The sequence below is a fragment of the Myotis davidii genome, unplaced genomic scaffold (genome assembly GCF_000327345.1).
Source record: "Myotis davidii unplaced genomic scaffold, ASM32734v1 scaffold32, whole genome shotgun sequence".
NCBI classification, from domain to species: domain Eukaryota; kingdom Metazoa; phylum Chordata; class Mammalia; order Chiroptera; family Vespertilionidae; genus Myotis; species Myotis davidii.
Window position 1 is genome coordinate 3270995 of NW_006286587.1, and position 21821 is coordinate 3292815.

The 21821-nt window shown below is 38.4% G+C and overlaps 1 protein-coding gene across 4 annotated transcripts in view; it reads left to right on the forward strand.

Moving 5' to 3' along the window:
• Nucleotides 1-21821, forward strand: part of MCM8 (minichromosome maintenance 8 homologous recombination repair factor) — a 41402-nt gene that overhangs the window by 1303 nt on the left and 18278 nt on the right. For all 4 annotated transcript variants that reach the window (XM_006758071.2, XM_006758074.2, XM_006758075.2 and 1 more), the window contains exons 2-12: nucleotides 1565-1717; nucleotides 1992-2075; nucleotides 5246-5328; nucleotides 5723-5872; nucleotides 8041-8144; nucleotides 9082-9280; nucleotides 14224-14309; nucleotides 16103-16254; nucleotides 16681-16876; nucleotides 20321-20351; nucleotides 21030-21170. In XM_006758071.2, the coding sequence (XP_006758134.1) occupies nucleotides 1570-1717; nucleotides 1992-2075; nucleotides 5246-5328; nucleotides 5723-5872; nucleotides 8041-8144; nucleotides 9082-9280; nucleotides 14224-14309; nucleotides 16103-16254; nucleotides 16681-16876; nucleotides 20321-20351; nucleotides 21030-21170 (1374 nt within the window). In that variant the 5' untranslated portion in view covers nucleotides 1565-1569. The remainder of the gene's footprint in view (nucleotides 1-1564; nucleotides 1718-1991; nucleotides 2076-5245; nucleotides 5329-5722; nucleotides 5873-8040; nucleotides 8145-9081; nucleotides 9281-14223; nucleotides 14310-16102; nucleotides 16255-16680; nucleotides 16877-20320; nucleotides 20352-21029; nucleotides 21171-21821) is intronic.

Consider the following 21821-nt stretch of genomic DNA (forward strand, 5'->3'; position numbering starts at 1 on the left):
AGGCCGACGCTCCATCCATTGAGCCAAACCGGTCAGGGCTATGGGTTTAAGTTTAATTAAAATGAGTATCTTGCTATGTACAAAATAGAAAAAATATGAGGGATAATTAGCAAAAAAGATTAAGTATGGATATGCTTTCCAAGAAAACTGGCATTTCAACAAATTTATCCAAAAACTGTAAATAATCCATCTAATCAATATTGACCTAGAAATAAACTTGCTTCCATTGTCTTTTAAGACAGTAATGGAAGTTTCCTGGAAAATTAACATCTTTCACATTTGGGCCCCTATGGAAATAGAAAGGTTGAAACATGTATGTATGTACCCTGTCCCACTCCTGTGTTTCCCCAGAAAGTTCTATCTCTAATGCCTACGTAAGAGTATCCTTGCGTCTCTGATAAAAAGTTTGTATGACACTGCAGGACAGACTGTATAGAAGGAGCTAAGAGCATACATTCCTAGCATCCTACAGGTCAGGATTATGTTCAGCCAGTGCTGCCCTATAATGAGTCTCAAAACACTGCAAACCAGTTATCTTAGAGCAGTGATGGCGAACCTATGACACGTGTGTCAGAGGTGACATGCGAACTCATTTTTTTGGTTGATTTTTCTTTGTTAAATGGCATTTAAATATATAAAATAAATATCAAAAATATACATCTTTGTTTTACTATGGTTGCGAGTATCAAAAAGTTTGTATATGTGACACAGCTCCAGAGTTAAGTTAGGGTTTTTCAAAATGCTGACACGCCGAGCTCAAAAGGTTTGCCATCACTGTCTTAGAGTTAATTGCCTATCTTGTTTTCATTTCTATTGTGGGAGCCCCTTAAAAATAGGTGCAGCCCTAACCGGTTTGGCTCAGTGGATGGAGCGTCGACCTGCAGACTGAAGGGTCCCAGGTTCAATTCCGGTCAAGGGCATGTACCTTGGTTGCGGGCACATCCCCAGTGGGGGGTGTGCGGGAGGCAGCTGATCGATGTTTCTGTCTCATCAATGTTTCTGGCTCTCTGTCTCTTTCTCTTCCTCTCTGTGAAAAATCAATGGAATATATTAAAAAATAAAATAAAATAAAAACAGGCACAGTACTGCCTTAGCTGGTTTGGCCCAGTGGATAGAGCAGGCTGACGGGTCCTGAGTTCGATTCTGGCCAAGGGCACATGCCTGGGTTGTGGGTCCTCCTGGTAGGGGACATGCAGGAGGCAGCCAGTCAATGATTCTCATCATTGATGTTTCTATCTCTCGCCCTTTCGCTTCCTCTCTGAAATCAATAAAAATATATTAAAAGCAAAAAGAAAACAGATACAGTACCTTTTCTTATTTCTATCTCATGAGCATCCAGTATATTTGGTTAAATATCTGTATATACCTTAAAAAGAGATGGGGATTAAAAGAGTAACTGCAGATTAGAAGAGTATGGGATTTATATCAGGCATACTGTGCTGCAAGCCTGTTGACTAGTGTCAAACTAGAATGTATTATTTTTCACTTATTTACTAGTTAATGCATTCTTAGGAGCACTATTTCCCCTATAATTTTGATGCCTTTCCTAACTTCTTTCTTTTAGAAGACATGAATGGAGAGTATAGAGGCAGAGGATTTGGACGAGGAAGATTTCAAAGCTGGAAAAGAGGAAGAGGTGGTGGGAGCTTCTCAGGAAAATGGAGAGAAAGAGAACACAGACCTGACCTGAATAAACCCACAGGAAAACATGGTTCTGGTAGGGGCGGTCAATGATTATTCAATTTTTAAATTTTTTCATGAATCTCTTCATGCCTGGCATTCAAAACACTTTAACCTCAAATTTCAGTGTGTCTTTTATTGATGTTAACCCTTTAAGGTAGTATTTGAATGTTAATATCCAAAGTTCTTACTGAAGCCTGTAATTTAGATACTCTGTTAATATGTCAATTTCTCATTGTTGGTAGGAGAAGCAAATTGGAAAAAAATGTTTGCTCTGTCTCTACTAACCTAGTTTTCTGTTTTGTTTTCAGAACAAAACCCACAGTCTTTGCTACTACAGTCAACATTGGATCAGTTCATACCATATAAAGGCTGGAAGCTTTATCTCTCTGAAGGTAGAATTAATAGTGTAAAAAGTGCCATCTATAATAATAAAAGGGTAATATGCTAATTAGACCAGAAGTCCTTCCAGGGCTGCTGCTGAGAGGGCCAGGGTGGAGCTGCTGCTGCAAGGGCTGGGGCAGCAACCAGGGCTGCCACCTTGGCCCTCAGAGCCCCTTGCACGAATTTCGTGCATTGGGCCTGTAGGCTATAATAATAAAAGCGTAATATGCTAATTAGACCAGACAACCTTCCAGATGCTGCGAGGGAAGCCAGGGTCCCAGGTGCCTGCCAGTGGTGAGAGGGAAGCCCAGATCCCAGGTGCCAGAGGGAAGCCGATGTTGGCAGCCAGGGGAAGGAAGGCCTACTCTTGCACGAATTTCGTGCATTGGGCCTCCAGTAAATTATATTTTCTTAACTTGTCTTTGGGTGCTACATCTCAGATAAATTCATTTGTTTACTGATGTATAGCCCTTCTTTAATATTAATTCATCCAAACAGTGAAATCATGTTTATGTTATAAGAACATTATGTTAATATAGGGAGATTGGTTATAAAGATGAAAGACTTAAAAGGGTACATTGAGATAAGCTTCCAGATAGTAGTAACTTTAGGGAGCAGCAACTGCCCTTCTAAATGAGGAGTAAAAGATAAGAAGTTCTGAGGTTACCAGGATCTAAGAATTCCAAGGGGGGCCTCTGAGGCATACCCTAAAAAGTTGTGGTTAAACAACTGAGGTGAATTAAATGGGTTGCTGCTGGTGACTCTGGTGGAAGGACGGCACAGTAGGTGCTAGAAGTGGGAACTGTAGCTAACCTCTGCAGCTGGAGAGATGCTGAAAAGAATTGAAAATAAGAATAAATTATTTTCTTCTTTCCTCCCATCTTCTAGTCTCTTATAGTGCCTCTAATTGGCAGAACCTAAGTGGTCTGGGAAATTCAGTGTGCAGATCTTGATCATAAGATCACAAAACAGTAGATAGAAGGGTAGGCTTGGAACCAAGAGCTGGTAACCAATACAGGTTTCTATAGAAACACAGTTAAGGAATCTCCCTTTTATTTTTATTTTTTAAATGTATTTTTTATTGATTGCGGAGAGGAAGGGAGGGGGCGGGAGAGAGAAACATCAATGATGAGAGAGAATCATCGATTGGCTGCCTCCTGCATGCCCCCTACTGGGGATTGAGCCTGCAACCAGGGCATGTGCCTTGACTAGGAATTGAACCGTGACCTACTGGCCACTGAGCCATGCTAGCCAGGCAGGAATCTCCCTTTTATAATCAAGAATGTCATACATCTGTCCATACAGGTTTGGAGAATTGTCTTTTCTGTGCTTTTATAGAATATATATGCTTGTTATGTCTCTTATGAGAAAGAAAGATGGATAGATAAAAGATAGATCAATGGTCTTTCCTGCTAGACAGAGATTTTCAACCAATGTTCTGTGGCACACTGGTATACTGCAAGAATTTTTTTTTAAAATATATTTTATTGATTTTTTACAGAGTGGAAGGGAGAGAGATAGTTAGAAACATCGATGAGAGAGAAACATCGATCAGCTGCCTCCTGCACATCTCCTACTGGGGATGTGCCCGCAACCCAGGTACATGCCCCTGACCGGAATCGAACCCGGGACCTTTCAGTCCGCAGGCCGAGGCTCTATCCACTGAGCCAAACCGGTTTCGGCCACTGCAAGAATTTTTAAAACATGCAATACCTGACTATTTAGTTAGGGGAATTGGCCTCTTTTCCCTTGGATTGTCAAATAAGTGACAATAGCCAACACAACAAGAGCCATCTGGTGTGAATGAGTCAAAATTATACCTATTTTTTTGTTAAATTGCAGAATTTTAGTAATTTATGTGTGCCAGAAGATGAAAAGGGTTGGAAATCACTGCACCAGCCTGTGCAATGCTTAAGGGCAGTGATCTTGCTCCATAACAGGAACTCACTATTTATTTTGTGAATGAATAAAGTACTTTACAAATATTTTTTGTATTGAGTTTTTTTTTCTATTATATACACAGATACTTTTCATACTACTTCATTGTACTGTTGTGTGCTTTTTTTAAAATTGATTTTAGAGAGAGGAAGGGAGAGAGAGGGAAGGAAGGAAGAAAGAGAAACATCAGATTTGTTGTTTCACTTATTTATGCATTCATTGGTTGATGCGTGTATGTGCCCTGACCGGGATCAAACCCACAACCTTGGCCTACTGAGACAATGCTCTAACCAACTGAACTACCTGGCCAGGCTTCATTGTACTGTTTCTGTGTGGGAGACCAGTTCAAAAATGTTATAGAACTTTAGAGTGTAAAAGATAGCTTTACAGCCGAAGCCGGTTTGGCTCAGTGGATAGAGCGTCGGCCTACAGACTGAAAAGGTCCCAGGTTCGATTCCGGTCAAGGCCATGTACCTGGGTTGCGGGCACTTCCCCAGTGGGGGATGTGCAGGAGGCAGCTGATCGATGTTTCTCTCTCATCGATGTTTCTAACTCTCTATCTCTCTCCCTTCCTCTCTGTAGGAAGTCAATAAAATATATTTAAAAAAAAAAAAAAAGATAGCTTTACAGGTTCGAAACCAGAGTTAAGTAGTAGACTGTTTCTCCCCTTATCTCAGGAAGGGATTTGACAGGTGGCAATTTGGACTAGTAGAATTTACTTTGTAGAGACTGTCTTTAACTTTGTTTCAGAATAAGAGTTTAGTCCATGTGTCTACCTTTGGTTTTATTAGTTTTTGTTTTGCTTTATTATGTAACCTATTTGAACTAATAGGTTCTATTATATGTCAAAATTTTAATACAAAGATACCCAGATATTGGTGCTTTTAGTTTTTTTTTTAATACTATTTTTATTTTTTAATGACAATTGACACATTAGTTTTAGGTGTACAACATAATGATTTGACATTTATATAATTTATGAAATGCTCACACTATAAGTCTAGTATACATCTGACATAAATGTTAGTGCTTTTAAAGAGTCACTTCCTGTCTGCATTTCAGATTATGTAAACCTAAATTTGTTTTAGAATCTTAAGTACATATTCCATACCACTTCTTATCTAAATGTAATCAGAAGGCAAAGCTGTTGGAAAAAGTCATTTACTGTGTGTCTAGTGTTTCTTCTGTCTCATGAAAATTATGCTTGTGTGTGATTATTAATGCTAATGCCATATTTGATTAGTTTACAGTGATAGCTCTCCTTTTATTGAGAAGATTCAAGCATTTGAAAATTTTTTCACAAGGCGTATTGATTTATATGATAAGGTAAGATTTCTACACAACAAAAAACTACTAATCCCAATTTCTGTGTCATCTAACTGAACAGTGTATGTGAGGTGCTAGGTGATCATAGACACGAGCCAGACTGCTTTGATCCAGCCCTGCCACTTACCGGCAGTGTGGACTTTGTTGAATTAGTCACCTTCTCTGTACCTCGATTCTTTCATCTATCAAATGAGGATAATAGGATTATTAATACCGACCACAAGGGTTAAGAGGCATAAATAATAACTTTATATATTAAAAGTATTAGAAACATGCTTGGACACAAAATTTATAGTACTTATTTTCACCATATAAACATTATATGCTTTTGCAAAATGGGTAATTGGATGCTCTGAAAAAGCAATTACTGTTTTTATTCCTAAATATTTTATAGGACGAAATAGAAAGAAAGGGAAGTATTTTGGTGGATTTTAAAGAATTGACAAAAGACGATGAAATAGCTAAATTGATACCAAATATAGCAAATGAATTAAGGGATGCACCTGAGAAAACCTTGGCTTGCATGGGTCTGGCAATACATCAGGTAAGTATTTGTTTTGTGAAACTTTTGTCAAAATTTTAAAGGAATTTCACAGTAATAGAACCTTCTCTAAAAGATGCTTAGTTTTTACCAACAGACATTAGCTAGAATGAAAAGGTTGCTGTACTATCCTGAACGATACCATTCATTCTAATACAACTGCTTACTTTAAATATAACATTTACTTCTAATTTATTTCAATTAGTTTGATCTTATTAAAAATTATGAGGAAATTAAGCCTTGTTTCAAGGAGCTATATAAGCTCATAGGGAAGATAAAACCAGGCACCATGGTGATATCAGTTAGTAATTTGGAACAAAAAGACCAACCTCAGATTTTAGTTCAATTTAATCTCCCTGGGTGTCTCCATATATAAATTGAAAATAGCAATACCTGCTGTGCCTAATGGGATTTCTCAGAGTCTGATGGCACAACATACATAAAAGCACTTTTTAGACTGGCAAACTCATAAACGCTTCAAGGCAAAGTAGTAAATCTCAGGACTGACAGAAAGTGCTGGGGACGTTCAGATACAGAGATAAGATTCTCATCTGTTGTAGAGGAATGGGGAAAGCTCAGGAAGAGTGTGCAGAGGTGGTGTGGTTTGTGATGGATCTTAAAGGGGTATTTTGCAGGGGAGGTAAGGGATCCAGACAAAGGAACAGTTCATTACAAAGATGTGTACCCTGCTAGTAACCCAAGACTGGGAACCGTGGCTGCTGTCTTCAGACTCCTGTTGCTCCTTAGTTCTCAGTATCCAAGTCACTATAGCCTTTCATTTCTATTTCTAAAATATCTCTTAACTCAGGCTCTTTTCCATCCTACTGCCTCTGTCTTAAGCCTTAATTATTTTTCCCGAATTGTTGCCATACATAGTAAACATGATTTGTCCTTGGAAACTGGTGACATTTCTATCAAATGAAGTCCACATCCTTTAAATGGCATTAAAAGCTTTCCATGAGCGGGTTCAACTTTCTTTCCCCTTAATTCTCCTTCATTCACTACCGTCCAGCTAAACTGAGTTCTTTCTGGGATTTTCTAAATAACTTCTATCTCTTGCATGTGCTGTCCATTCAGCATAGAATGCCTCTTTTTTTCTTTTCTTTTTTTAATTATTATTATTTTTTAATATGTTTTATTGATTTTTTACAGAGAAGAAGGGAGAGGGATAGAGAGTTAGAAACATCAGTGAGAGAGTAACATCGATCAGCTGCCTCCTGCACACCTCCCACTGAGGATGTTCCCGCAACCAAGGTACATGCCCTTGACCAGAATCGAACCTGGGACCTTTCGGTCCGCAGGCCGATGGTCTATCCACTGAGCCAAACCGGTCAGGGCCCCCTTTTCTTGCATATCCAAATTTTTAGGGCCTAACTCAATCATCTCTCTGAAACCTTTCTAATGACCCCTTCTCAAAACTCTCATGATATTTCTACATGTTATTCGTGGTCCTTGTAACAATTAGAGTTGTATAAGTGTGTCTCATTTTTTCTCTTAGATCAGCATACTGCTTATAGTATGTATGCAAATAGACATTAAATATTTATTTTATTGTCAAATGCCAAGGGAATGGGTATTGGGTATTTCAAAAGTCATGTTTATTTTCTCTGTCTTTTTTTAAATCCTCAAGGATATGTTTTTCATTGATTCTAGAAAATACGGAAGGGAGAAGGAGAGAGAGGAGGGTGAGGAGGAGGAGGTGGGGGAGAAACATTGATTGGTTGCCTCCCATATGTGCCCCATCTGGGATCAAACCTGAGACCCTTTGGTACACGGGACGATCCTCTAACCAACTGAGCCACGCTGACGAAGGCTATTTTCTCTATCAGTGAATATGGAGAAGAAAAAGAATATTTTTTCATCATAAGCCATCTAGGACGTAATAGTTTTGGGGGCAACCATGAGGACTTTTAAGATTAGCTTTGGTTGGGACAAAAGGTAGCAGACAGGGATGCTGGTGTTTGCCAATCCATGGACAACAAAATCCCAGATAAAACATGATTCAGTATAAAATAAGTCATAATTAAATATCAGGTTTTAAGGGACTATTATAGAGTCCTGTTAGTGTTCTGTTCTGACCTGTTCATAAACTTTATATTTTCTATAAAAGTGTTGTGCTTCAAGATGACATTTTGTTTTCCAACTTTTGCATAAATGTCTGCCCTGTTTAGGTATTAACAAAGGATCTCGAAAGGCATGCAGCTGAATTACAAGCCCAAGAAGGATTGTCTAGAGATGGAGAAACAATGGTAAATGTGCCACATATTCATGCAAGGTAAGGAATATGCTGGTTTTACAGTTATTTAGAATTAAGCACTGAAAACTGTTCGAGAACATCATTTTATAAATAAAAAAAATCAGTACAATAAATATGGTCATCACAGCCAAGTAAACCCACTGAGAATTCTTCAAGGAGAACATGACAGAAATAAACCTTTTCTGCCCAAATAAGTTGATTACCCAACCTCCAGATTTTTGTAAGTTTAATAATCCATGTAATACACTAAGTGGTATGATTATATTTTGTTAAAATTATGTTGCTACCAGACACAGAACAAATGAAATTTTGTTTTCCTTTAATTCATCTTTATTGTATTTTAAGATTTAATTTCTCATTAAAAGAGATTAATAAGGTAATCATCAGGGTTTTGTTTTTCTTTTCCAGAATTTATAGAAGACACTTCCTAATAGTTCTCAAAACAGAAGTTAGAAACTCAAAATTTGCTGAATCTGTAGACTTTCCTTTTGAAATGATTTTTTTTTCCTTTTTCACTGGAGAACAGCCAGGGGAACCAGAAGAAAAGGGAAGAATTAGCGTTTTTTATTTTTGGAATGATTTAATTTTCATGAAGTTTCTGATATTTATAGGGATGATATGGTTTGAGAATTCCATATTTGCTCCTAAAAGGATCTACAGACAGCCTCAATTTTTAAATATATTTTTATTGATTTCAGAGAGGAAGGGAGAGGGAGAGGGAGCGATAGAAACATCAATGATGATAGAGAATTGTTGATTGGTTGCCTCCTGCATGCCCCCTACTGGGGATCACGCCTGCAATCCAGGCATGTGCCCTTGTCCGGAATCGAACCTGGGACCCTTTAGTCCACAGGCCGGTGCTCAATCCACTAAGCCAAACCCGGCCAGGGCAACAGTCTCAATTTTCTGTCCATTGTAAATTCATGGATAAATATATTCCTATTTTTGGTTTTAGGATATACAACTATGAGCCCTTGACACAGCTCAAGAATGTCCGAGCAAATTACTATGGAAAATACATTGCTCTGAGAGGGACAGTGGTTCGCGTCAGTAACATAAAGCCTCTTTGCACCAAGATGGCTTTTCTTTGTGCTGCATGTGGAGAAGTTCAGAGTCTTTCTCTTCCAGATGGAAAGTATAATGTCCCCACAAAGGTGACATCATGTTCTTTATTTATCTTAGTAAAGAAGGCAAATCGATTTATAGAAAACAGTTACCGATGTTTCTGAACACAGAGCTTACTGTATTTTTAGTTTACAAATAATGAAATATTGAAATACGGGGAACAGAAAATAAAGAAGTAAACATTCCTCTGTCCACTGCTTAAAATTTACATTTTGCCCTAACCCAGTGGTTCTCAACCTTCCTAATGCCGTGACCCTTTAATACAGTTCCTCATGTTGTGGTGACCCCCAATTTCATTGTTACAAATTGAACATAAAGCATAGTGATTAATCACAAAAACAATATGTAATTATATATGTGTTTTCCAATGGTCTTAGGTGACCCCTGTGAAAGGGTCGTTCGACCCCCAAAGGGGTCGTGACCCACAGTTTGAGAACCACTGCCCCAGCTGGTTTGGCCCAGTGCATAGAGCGTGGGCCTGCAGACTGAAGGGTCCCGGGTTCAATTCCAGTCAAGGGCATGTACCTAGGTTGCGGGCACATCCCCAGTAGGGGGTGTGCAGGAGGCAGCTGATGGATGTTTCTCTCTCATTTGATGTTTCTAATTCTTTATCCCTCTCCCTTCTTCTCTAAAAAATCAATAAAATATATTTTCAAAAAATTTACATTTTGCCAGCTCCAGATGTATTTTTAAAGATATAAAGCATTATTGATAAAAATTAGTGTCTATTTTGCCCCTTGCATGGGCTATTCCCAGTGACCATAATTATCCTGAGTTAATGTGTATCCTTTCCATTCCATTTTTATATTTTGACTCAATAGGTACACACATCAAATTTTCTTTATTCTGCTGTTTGAAAGTGTTCCCTTTTTCTTAACACTTTTTTTAAACTAGATTTCTAAAACCATAAAAAAGTACTTTTTAAAACCAAGAAAATAGTGTAACTAACATCTGTATACCCATTATGAGTTGGCAAATATTAATATTTTATGGTTTTAGCTATTTTTTTAAACAAGAATAGTATTACAGTTAAAGTAGAAGTCCCTCTGTTCCTCTCTCCAGTTCCATACACTTTGTTCCATTCTTAGAGGCAGCCACTTTCTGAAATTGGCAGTCTTCAAGTCTGCATTTCCTTTTCTTTATTTTAAAATTGATTTTAGAGAGAGAAAAATATCAATTTGTTGTTCTACTTGTGCACTCATTGGTTGATTCTTGTATGTGCCTGACTGACAATCAGACCTGCAGCCTTGGCATATCAGACCAACTGAGCTACCCAACCAGGGCCAAGTCTGCACATACTTGCCTATACATGTAGGGTTTGTTTTCTTCTGTGTATTCACATAAATGGTATACTGAATATCACATTCTGTAACTTTTTGGTTCATGTGCTTTGGAGTTCTACTTATCTTTTTTGGGGGGTGGGGGTGTTAATCCTCACCTGAGGATATTTTTTCCATTGCTTTTCAGAGAGAGTAGAAGGGAGGGAAGGAGTGGGAGAGAGAGAGAAACATCAGTTGGTTGCCTCATGCACGTGCTCTGACCGGGTCAGGGAGCAAACCAGCAACTGGGGTACGTGTCCTTGAACCAGAATCAAACCCGTAACCTTTAGGTTCACAGGCCAACGCTCTAACCATTTAGCAACACCGACCAGGGCAGTTCTGCCTATCTTGATACACATCTAATTCTTTCATTTTTATTGTTGTGGATTATTCCATTAAATGAATAGCTACTAATTATCTATTCTTCCGGTGAACATTTGTGTTGTCTCCATGCTGTAGAGAACATTCTTGTACATGTCTCCTTAACAAAGAAATTTCTCAGTTATAGGATATGCTTATTTTTAACTTTATTAGATGTTGCCAAATTACTTTCCAACTTACAGCCCTACTTGGTAATGTTAAGCACTTGGCATTTTCTCATGTTTTCATTAACACTTGGTGTTGCTAGGCTTTTTAATGTTTGCCAATCTGATGGGTATGAAATAGAATTTCATTTTTAATATGAATTGCTATGATTTTTGTTATAGTTGAGTATCTTTTCACATCTTTATTGGCCATTCATCTGTATTCTTTTTTTTCTTTAAGATTAAAAAAAAATTATTTTTAGAGAGAGGGGTCTGGGTAGAGAGCAACATTGATTGGCTGCCTCCTACATGCCCCCTACGGGCGATTGAGCCCTCAACCCAGGCATGTGCTCCGACCAGGACTTGTACTGGCAACCTTCGGTGTATGTGATGATGCCCAGCCAACTGAGCCACACTGGCCAGGGCTCATTTTTATTATTTACTGAATTTTATGTTTATATCTTCTATTCATTTTTCTGTTTATACATTAGTTCCCCTCTTACCTGCAGGGGATACATTCCAAAACCCCCATGGACACCAGAAACGGCATTTAGTACTGAACCCTCTATATAATATGTTTTTTCCTACATGTACATAACTTTCACGTAAAGGAAACACTTTACGTCTTCTCTGGAATTGCCAGCATCACTGCTCTTGTACTTTGGAGCCATAATTAAGTAAAATACGGGTTACCTGAGTATAAGCACTGTGATACTGGGACAGTTGATCTGATAACCCAGCCAGTACTAAGTGACTGAAAGGTGGGGAGTGTATGCAGCATGGATATGTTGGACAAAGGGGTGATACTTGTTCTGGGAGGGACAGAGTAGGATGGGCCGAGATTTTATCATGCTACTCAGATCAGCACACAATTTGAAACATAAAAATTGTTTATTTCTGGAATTTAAACCTTGTTTTTCATATTTAGATCTTCCATCCATCCAGAATTTAATTTTGTCAGTGGCAAAAAGCTAAGGTTCTAATATTCTTTTAGGTGAAAAGTCGGTTGTCAACAATGATTAATTAAGCCCACTATTTATTACTGCTGACATATAATGCTGCTTCTGTAGTACACCGTGTTCCTATAGATATGCGATTCTGTTTCATTTCACTGGTCCTCTGTCAACTCTTTATGATCTTTTTTACATTGATCTTATTAAAACTTTTGGTAAGGTAGTTAGATTTTCCATATTTGTTCTTCTTTACCAGAGTTGCCTTTATCATCCTTGGACTTTAATAAATTTAATATTTATTATACATGTACTCAAATTGGAATTCCTAAGGCCTATTTCTCTTACAGAAAGAACAAGATGTGTTAGATTCAGCCATTGGTTCTGAATAATCAGCAGTGTTGATAAATTGGTGTCATCCACTGTTTGGGCTTAAGTTTCAGGCAGTGCCTTAGCTCAGAGGCCAGACCTTAAATCCTCATTTAATATATTTTTTATGATGTCAGAGTGGAAGGGAGAGGGAGAGAGGTAGAAACATCAGTGCTGACAGAGAATCATTGATCAGCTACCTCTTGCACGCCCCACACTGGGGATCAAGCCCACAACCTGGGCATGTGCCCTGAATGGGAATCTAACTGATCTCCTGGTTCATGGGTCGATGCTCAACCACTGAGCCACACCAGCCAGGCTAAATCTTTATTTAAATCAGGTATTTTTTTGGTAAACTGTGTTTGGTCAGGATATTTTCGTGCCCTCTAACATAGTGGGTCATAACACTGATTCATAAGATGATTAATTCATAAAATGAGTGTGAAGAGGTCCTGCGTGTGTGTCTAAAATTCGGTTAACTGAAATGACTAGAAAGATGGTTGTTTCAAGTAATCTCTTCCAGTCACTGTTGCTGCCTAACAGATCATCCTAAACCTTGGTGGTTCAAAGTAACAACTATCATTTTATTATTTCTCCTGGCTTCTGTGGGTCAGGGGTTTGGAAGAACTGCTTGGCTGGGTAGTTCTGGCTCTAGATCTCTCATGTAGCTGTAGTCAAATGGTGGCTGGAGCTGGAATAGCAAGGGGTAGAGTGGCTGGGGGCTGGCCAGTCATCTCTCCTCCATATGGCTTTTCTGTGTGGGCTGATTTTGGCTTCTCATTTTTAGTATGACAGCTCAGGACACATAGGCTGTTTATATGGCTGCTGATTGCTTTAAGAAGTCCAGCTGATAGGCAGAAATGGCTTTGTCTCTTTTGAGCTAGCTTCAGAAGTCAGGTGGCATCAATTCTCTCATATTCCGTTGGTTACAAAGTGGGTCACAAGCCTGTCCAGATTCCAAAAAGGGCAGATTAGACTCCATTTCTTGATGGGGGAGTGGCAAGGTTGTATAAAGACTTATGGGGAGATATTGTTACAACCATATTTGGAAAATACAGTCTGCCACAGTCTCTGAATTTATAAATGCACCTTAAAGTCCACTCAGCAAACCAGTGACTTATGAAAACTTGAACACAACTTATTCATTTGTTATTTATCATAGCACACAGGTATGTATGTTATGATAAACAGTACAAAAGGAGGCTAAATGGGAGAGCTGGGTGATTAAAGATCCAGGAAAGGCTTTTGAAAAGGGAAAGATTGAGGTTGAGTATGTAGGACCATATGCGAGAGGCCATTCAGGATCAGGAGATTGCCTGGGCACAAAGGAATGAATAGAGCTTAGGGCGAGAGGCACCTTAGGGTGAGGAGCCTTGCATATCCACAGCAGAAGAAGTAAAAGCAGTGATCAAGAGGGACCAGCTGAAAAAGTGGCTGGTCCCTCATAAGCTTGTGATACAGAATCAGTGCAGAAGGAAATTGGAAAACATTGCAGCTCTTACTGCATTTTCCATTCTGAGAAATTTTTTTTTAATCCTCACCCGAGGATATGTTTTTATTGATTTTAGACAGGGAGTAAAGGAAAGAGAGAAACATCAATGTGAGAGAGGGACATTGATGTATTGATTGAAACTCAGGTATGTGCCCTGATCCGGAATTGAACTCGCAACCTTTTGGTGTATGGGACAATGCTCCAACCTACTGACCCACCTGGCCAGGGGCGACAGCACTTTTAAAACAATATTAAATAAAGCAGAAACTTGAAATGTGATTGTGCTTTATCAAAATCTGAATGTGAATCTTGTTGCAGTGTCCTGTGCCTACATGTCGAGGGAAGTCATTTACGGCTCTCCCTAGCTCTCCTCTCACAGTGACAATGGACTGGCAGTCAATCAAGTAAGCAATCACACTATTTCACTATTTAATAAAAGGCAGGTGTAAGATACTTCAACTGCAAAGAAAATCTATAATTTTCCTATATTATACTATGGTTCTTATTTGTGTACATTGGGAAAGTGTATAATAAAAGGCTTGATTAGGAGTTTATGTGTTGAAATGATAATTGTCTTTATTCAAAATCTCTTCTCTATCAGATACCAGAAAGGATTTGATGTGCAAGTATTATGTCCTTTTGCTACTGAGAAATAGTTCATGGTATTTCTCACTTATGTGATTCATTGAACTGGATGTAGACAATAAACAAAACTATATCTATATTATAAAAGGCCAGTGGCCGGAACGACCAAACGACCAGTCATCAGGAGGTGCATGGAGCACCTCTCGATCCCTCCGCCGCCACCTGTGAGCTGCTTGTGGCAGCAGGGCGGGGCTCGCACACGGGTCTGGGGTCCTGCTGGCGTGGCAGGTCTTGGTCTCGCATCATTTTGCGCACTGGGGCTCTAGTAATTTCCATAATGAGTTATGATAAAAATAATACTGTTTTGAAAGCTTAAAATAAAGAATTTCTTACAAATGGGCATGTTTCATTTTATGTTCTCACGATCCATGAGGCACTTTACTGTAGATTTTTTTTAAAAAAGCTATTTTTTAAAACAAGTCAAATTGTGTGTGTGTGTGTGTTTAATCTAACAATTTATTTAATTTTTCTAGCTATAGTTCCATAACTACAGCCTAAATATAAAATAATAGGTAGTTTTGAAGTTAGAATGCTCTCTAGGAAAACCTGGCTAAAACAGGAGATGGTCTTAAATACTAGAAACTAGGGGAAAAGTGAGGTAGATTGCTAACACGCTCTACCTTTACCCGCTTCTGCTCTGTAAAAACCAAGATCAACATATGTAATAATTGTTCTCTGTGCTGAGATATTTACAAATACTCTATTTTGTAAAAGAGGAAATGTCTAAGACTCCTCCTGAGTGTGATTGTGTGTCTGGTAAGTGGGGGAGCCTGGTGCAGCCCACGTTTACAGTACGTTCACCACTGAAGGGTGTAATGAGGGCTTCAGAGGTGCTAAAAGGGCCACAATAGAATATATGCATAGAAGATCCAGGGTAATTTAATTATTTGAACACAGTCTCTTTATTTTCAGGTAAAAATAGCAGAAAGAAAATGAGCTTAAATATTTTAATTGGATTTTTTCTCACTTAAAAAAAATTTTCAATTATAACTGACATACAATATTGTATTAGTTTTAGGTGTACAACATAGTGACCAGACATTTATATAACTTATGAAGTGCTCACCCCAGTAAGTCCAGTATCCATTTGATACCAATATTTTAAATGAATTTGAACAGTGACCTCCTGATATTAGGAAATCACACCTAGGGGTATAAAACATTCCACTTTTCTGTAACTTTTTCCTGTGTATGTTATGGGCATCATTTTGTTTTGTTCATCAGTAGTTTCCCATTTACTGTTTTCTAAAATTTAGTATCTCTTGTTTCAATGCACACCCTAAAATTTCTCTTTACTCTTTTAGTAAGTGTAATTTTGGGTGGACATTTTGGAGGGAGGGAGACAAATGCACATGCTCATCCTGCCATCCCATCCTTAACTGCAAACTGCTGAAGTAATTTTAGATACATCATTGAACGTTTTAAACTAATTTTAAAAAACTAATTGGTCCTTTATATAGCTTAGCACTATGTGGACCCTGACTAGTTAATATGTAGAAGAAATAACCCAAAGCCAATATGTGTACTCACTGAAAATTGCTCACCTGTTTAGAATCCAGGAGCTGATGTCTGATGATCAGCGAGAAGCAGGTCGGATTCCACGAACGATAGAATGTGAGCTTGTTCATGATCTTGTGGATAGCTGCGTTCCAGGAGACACAGTGACTATTACTGGAATTGTCAAAGTCTCAAATGCAGAAGAAGGTGTGGTACAACTCTTCCCTCATTTGGATTGTCCCTCAGTAATTTGTCTACATTTGTCTTTTTTAAAGATACTTCTGAATCTTCATTAATTTAAAGAGTTCCTTGTTCTTATTTCTTACACTAGAGGCCCGATGCACAAAATTCATGCAAGGGGCTCGGCCCTCATGGCCCCACCCCCCTGCCATTCACGAAGGTCATTCCACCATCTGGTCTAATTAGCATATTAGCTCTTTGTTATATAGGATAGGTGAAATATTCCCTCTGAAAGAAAGGTTTATTTGTAGTTCATTGTGACTTTTTTCTTCTTTTGTTTTATTGCTTAAAGTATGTCTCCTTTTTTTTCCGCCCTTGACTGTACATTCTACTTGAATCTTTATAGGGAAAATGAAAATACCAATTATTACATTTCACACTTTGAATTTACAGGTTCTCGGAATAAGAATGACAAATGTATGTTCCTTTTATACATCGAAGCAAATTCTGTTAGCAATAGCAAAGGACAGAAACCAAACGCTTCCGAGGAGGGGTGTAAACAGGGAGCATTGCTGGAGTTCTCACTTAAAGACCTTTACGCCATCCAAGAGATTCAAGCTGAAGAGAACCTGTTCAAACTCATTGTCAAGTATGTATGACCCTACCTGAAGTTTTATTATGTATGTGCATGTTGGGTTGTTATTGGCTGCAAGTAACAAGAAATTAGTCAAAATGGTTGCAAAATAGAGTTCACCAGCTAACCGCCCATTTTTGTTTGACCCATGAGCTAAAAATGGTTTTTACTTTTTTTTTTAAGATTTTTAAAATTCATTTTTAGCGAGAGGGAGGAACATTGATGAGAGAGAGAAACATCTATCAGCTGCCTCCTGCACACCACCTACTGGAGATCAAGCCTGCAGTCCCGGGCATGTGCCCTGACCCAGAATGGAACCCAGCAACTTGTGGTACTCAGAATGACACCCAACCACTGAGTCACACCAGCCAGAGCAGTTTTCACATTTTTTAATGGCTGAAAAAGAATGAAAAGGAGGCTATCTCATGACATGCAAAATTATATGAAATTCAGATTTTGCTGCTTATAAATAAATTTTTATTGGAATACAGCCACACTCATTCAAAAGAATTCAGAGTGAGACAGAGAACAAATGGCTCACAAATGCTAACTGTCTAGTCCCCTACAGAAAAGTTCGCTGGCCTCTACTGTAAGCACTAAGGAAAAGTTACTCAGCAGAAGAGTATTGTACAGTGAATTCCAGAGTTATTTCAGTTAGTTGCATGTAGGGTTTTCTTGTTTTTCTTTTAGAACTAAGAAAGAGATTCACATAGAAGTTACTTACATTGGATTATTCCCTTGTTTTTGCCATACAATAGAGAAGCAGCAAGGGGAAGGCATCCTGTTTCAGCCAACTATTTCTGGTGTGGTCTGGGGCATGTTACCTAATTTTTCCTTCATTTTTACGGAGATAATACTTGTCTCAGAAGGTTGTTCTGGAGGTTAAGTGAAATTTTGTGTTAACTCACAATGCTGTTATTTTGAGACTTTTTTGACAATTTTTTGGATAGTTTTGAAGAAATAGGGGGAAATGAGGCAGAATAATACATATGTCTAAGAGAGATAAAGAATTGAAGTTTTAAAATGCATTATATTAGGAAATTGATCTAGACTTTGGGCTCTAAGAGAATTTGACACTTTTTCTGCCTTTAATATGTTAATTAGCTGAGTAAGAAAAGTATGGAGTTCCTCAGGGGTTCTTTGTTCTTAAACTCTCTGAGACTTCCCAACTTCCCTGAGGGAGCACTAGGGTTGAGGGTTTGATCTGGTGAGAAGTGAAGGTGTGAGTGGTTTCTAACAGGATCTGAAGAACTACCTGGTTGAGGATCAGAACACCTCTTTTTGGTTCCTCTCATCAGTTACAAATAAAAATGAACATATGGCCCTAGCCTGTTTGGCTTAGTGGATAGAGTGTAGGCCTGCAGACTGAAGGGTCCTGAGTTTGATTCTGGTCAAGGGCACATTCCTGGGTTGTGGGCTTGATCCCCAGTGGGGGGCCATACAGAAGGCAGCCAATCAATGATTCTCTCTCATCATTGTTGTTTCTATCTCTCTCCCTCTCCCTTCCTCTCTGAAATCTATAAAAATATAATAAAAAGAAAATGAACATATGTAGTGGTCCTTCTTCTGCAGTGTAAAGATACTACAAAAGATAAAGTAGTATGAAAAACAAGCGTTTTCATCCTGGCTAGTTTCACTCAGTGGTTAGAGTGTTAGCCTGCAGACTGAAGGGTCTTGGGTTCAATTCCTAGTCAAGGGCACATATCTTGGTTGTAGGTTCCTTAGCCCCAGTAGGGGTGAGTGCGGGAGGCAGCCAAACTCTCTTTCTCTCCCTCTCTTCCTTCCACACACTCTAGAAATCATTGGGAAAAATACCTTCGGGTGAGGATTAAAAAAACAACACACCAACAAACAAAAAACTAGCATTTTCTTACCATGGTTTACTTTTTTTTTTTTTTTACCTTTTAGTTCTAAGTTTGTGATTTTAGCATTAAAACTAAATTTTTTAATTTTTTAAATTTTTTAAAATATATTTTTATTGATTTCAGAGAGGAAGTGAGAGATAGAAACATCAGTGATGAGAGAGACTCATTGATTGATTGCCTCCTGCATGCCCCACACTAGGGATCAAGCCCGCAATCTGGGCATGTGCCCTGACCAGGAATCAAACCCGGGACCTCTTGGTCCATGGGATGATGCTCAAACCACTGAGCTACTACCGCCCGGCTAAATTTTTGTTGTTGTTAATCTTGCAAGGGTTGGCCAAACAGGCAGAGAAAACTCGTTTTGTATATAAAGTTTTATTAGAACACAACCCCACCCATTCATTTACAAATTGTTGATGGTTGTTTCACACAAGTAGTCGTGTCCAAGATAGTAGAACTGAAAATATTTACTTTCTGGCCCTTTAAGAAAAAGTTTGTTGACCCTTGCCAGATTAACAAATGGAGGACCATGAAAGGAGAATGGAAAGACAGTAGAAGGTTGTTTACTTTAGGTTTCTTTAGAAGCAGTGATATTATTTGGGAATCAGTTTATTTGGGAGGTGGTCCCCAAATACACTCATGGGGTGGGGAGTGAGACAGAGAAAGGATGGCAGTCAGTATATGGTGCTGTGCCTGAATGAACAGATTATTACTAGCATCCAGGGCTTATTCCTCCTGAGGCTTCTGGGCCACTAGACTGTAGAACTCAGTATTTTTCCATGCAAGGTTCTGGGTTTGGCGCTGCTCCTGGGAATATTAGGTAACCCAGCACTCTAGCCTGCCCAGCCAGAGAAAGCCCTTCGACAGACAGGTGCAGGAGTGTGGTAGGAAGCCAGCAGTGATTATGCAGGAACATGCTGACCAGTAGTGCCAAGGGATATGGCAGGACACGGACATCATGTTTGCATATAGTAAAAGGGATAATGGTTCACAGTTTACTCTTGAGTATATCTCTTTCACCTGGTCTATTTTTTGTTTGTTTCTTGTTTGTACAATAGATAAGTATAAATATACTTCTTTCATATATTCAGATATGATTTTACTTGTTATGATCATTTGACTTGAACTGAAAAATGAAATTTTATCTAGTCTTAAAATGTGTATGCAGTTCACCTTTTTGTCTCCTTTCAGTGACTTGGCTGCACAAGTCTAAAGATGTCTGTTCACATAAAATACAATATAACTTGTATCCTAAAGTGGAAGTCCATGATTATGGTGCATTTTAAACTCTAGTAATGTAAAATGATCAAGAGTATATTTGGTTACTTTAAAATACTTTACAAGTATCCTGTCTTCCGTACTCTGGCACAATATTTAAGCATTTTCCCCTTTATAGATTAATCAAGAATTTTGAGAAAATTATTGAATATCAGAATAAAATGTATTGAGTTGTTTGGGAGGGGGTGTACATTTTTTATTTTTATCTTTTTTTTTTTTATAAAATGTGTAGTAAATTAAGCAAACTTCAAAGTAGATCTTATAATAGATTAATGAAGGGGATGTTAGAATTTATGAGTTGTATTCTGTTTTTCAGCTCACTTTGCCCTGTCATTTTTGGCCATGAAGTAAGTATTTTACTTCATCTTTGCTAAAAAATATATAAAGTTGGCAAACACCCTATATAATAAAGAGCTAATATGCTAATTAGACCAGCTGGTGGAATGACGTTCTGGAACGACCAGTGGGTGGTGCCGCTGCGAGGGCCAAGCCCCTTGCACAAATTTTGTGCATCTGGCCTCTAGTAAAATATAAAGACTTTATAAAAAAAATAGCTAATTTCTAATATAAAGACTTTATAAAAAAAATAGGACTTATGAGGGCCAGTTAGTTGCTCATATTTTAATGAGTCATTATTCTCCATAAATGAATGTCATGATGGGAAAACTACAGCCCCTTGTAGGAAAAAGCTACTTACCAATTAGAGTTAATAGGATGTGCTTCCTTTAAACTAACTCCACGTATTTTTTAGTTTTGTGGCATGGACTCATGCCTTGCAAGGTAGGTCTTGTTGTCACTTAGGAACTTTTAAGATACTGCTCTGATTTTATATGCTTTCCAGTTTTTGCTTTTATAATCATATACATTATAATAGTTCATATTAGACTTGCTTTTCTTAAGAAAAAAAGGTCAATCATGTTTTAAAAGAAAACCCCTAAACAAATAAATGTAAGCATAGGAGGAGTAGTGCCCCTTTTGCCAGTCATCTTGATAATCTTATTTTTTTTCCTTCTTTCACATTTGAGCTTGTTAAAGCAGGATTGGCATTAGCACTCTTTGGAGGAAGCCAGAAATACGCAGATGACAAAAACAGAATTCCAATTCGGGGAGATCCACATGTCCTTATTGTTGGAGATCCAGGCTTGGGAAAGGGTCAGATGCTACAGGTAGGATTATATGTAGGATGCTACAAATAATCACTTAATATTTGACCTTTTGCTTAGTATACACATGAATAATTCACAAATGAATTTGCTCAAAGCATGTTGTGTTTGTGTTCCAGAGGATATAGTTTGTCTGGTGATATAAGTGAACTGGGGTTTGTGTGAGTAATATGTAACTTGTATCTGACCATCTTTTCAAATTGAGCCAGTCTTCTGTCTCATCAGCTGCATAGGCATGCTGGTCTGTTGAGATGTCAACTATTGTAAAACATAAGCCATTTCCAAACCCCTTTTTTGTATTCAGCATTGCTTTGCTAGTTTTTATTGAGAAGGGTCACCCATTCTCTCTTCACAGAGCTATATAAACAGTATATTGGGCTTTAAGAATAATCAGGTGCCATTGCTGCCCTGGTTGCAAGGCTGGTGGGGTACCTTAGAGTTTAGGAGATGCAGGCCTGCTCCTGGGAGGGAGAGCACATGCTGGGTCCTTTGCCTTGAGGCTTTTATCTCTCTCAGCAGGTGTGAATTTTAGGGGAGGACTCGGGAGGGTTTCAACAGAATATTCATCAGTTTTCTAGGTATGCTCTTTCAGGATTTTGGTCTTCACTGATTGGTCAGCAATAGGCAGTGGAAGTTCATCCCAGGCAAACCTGC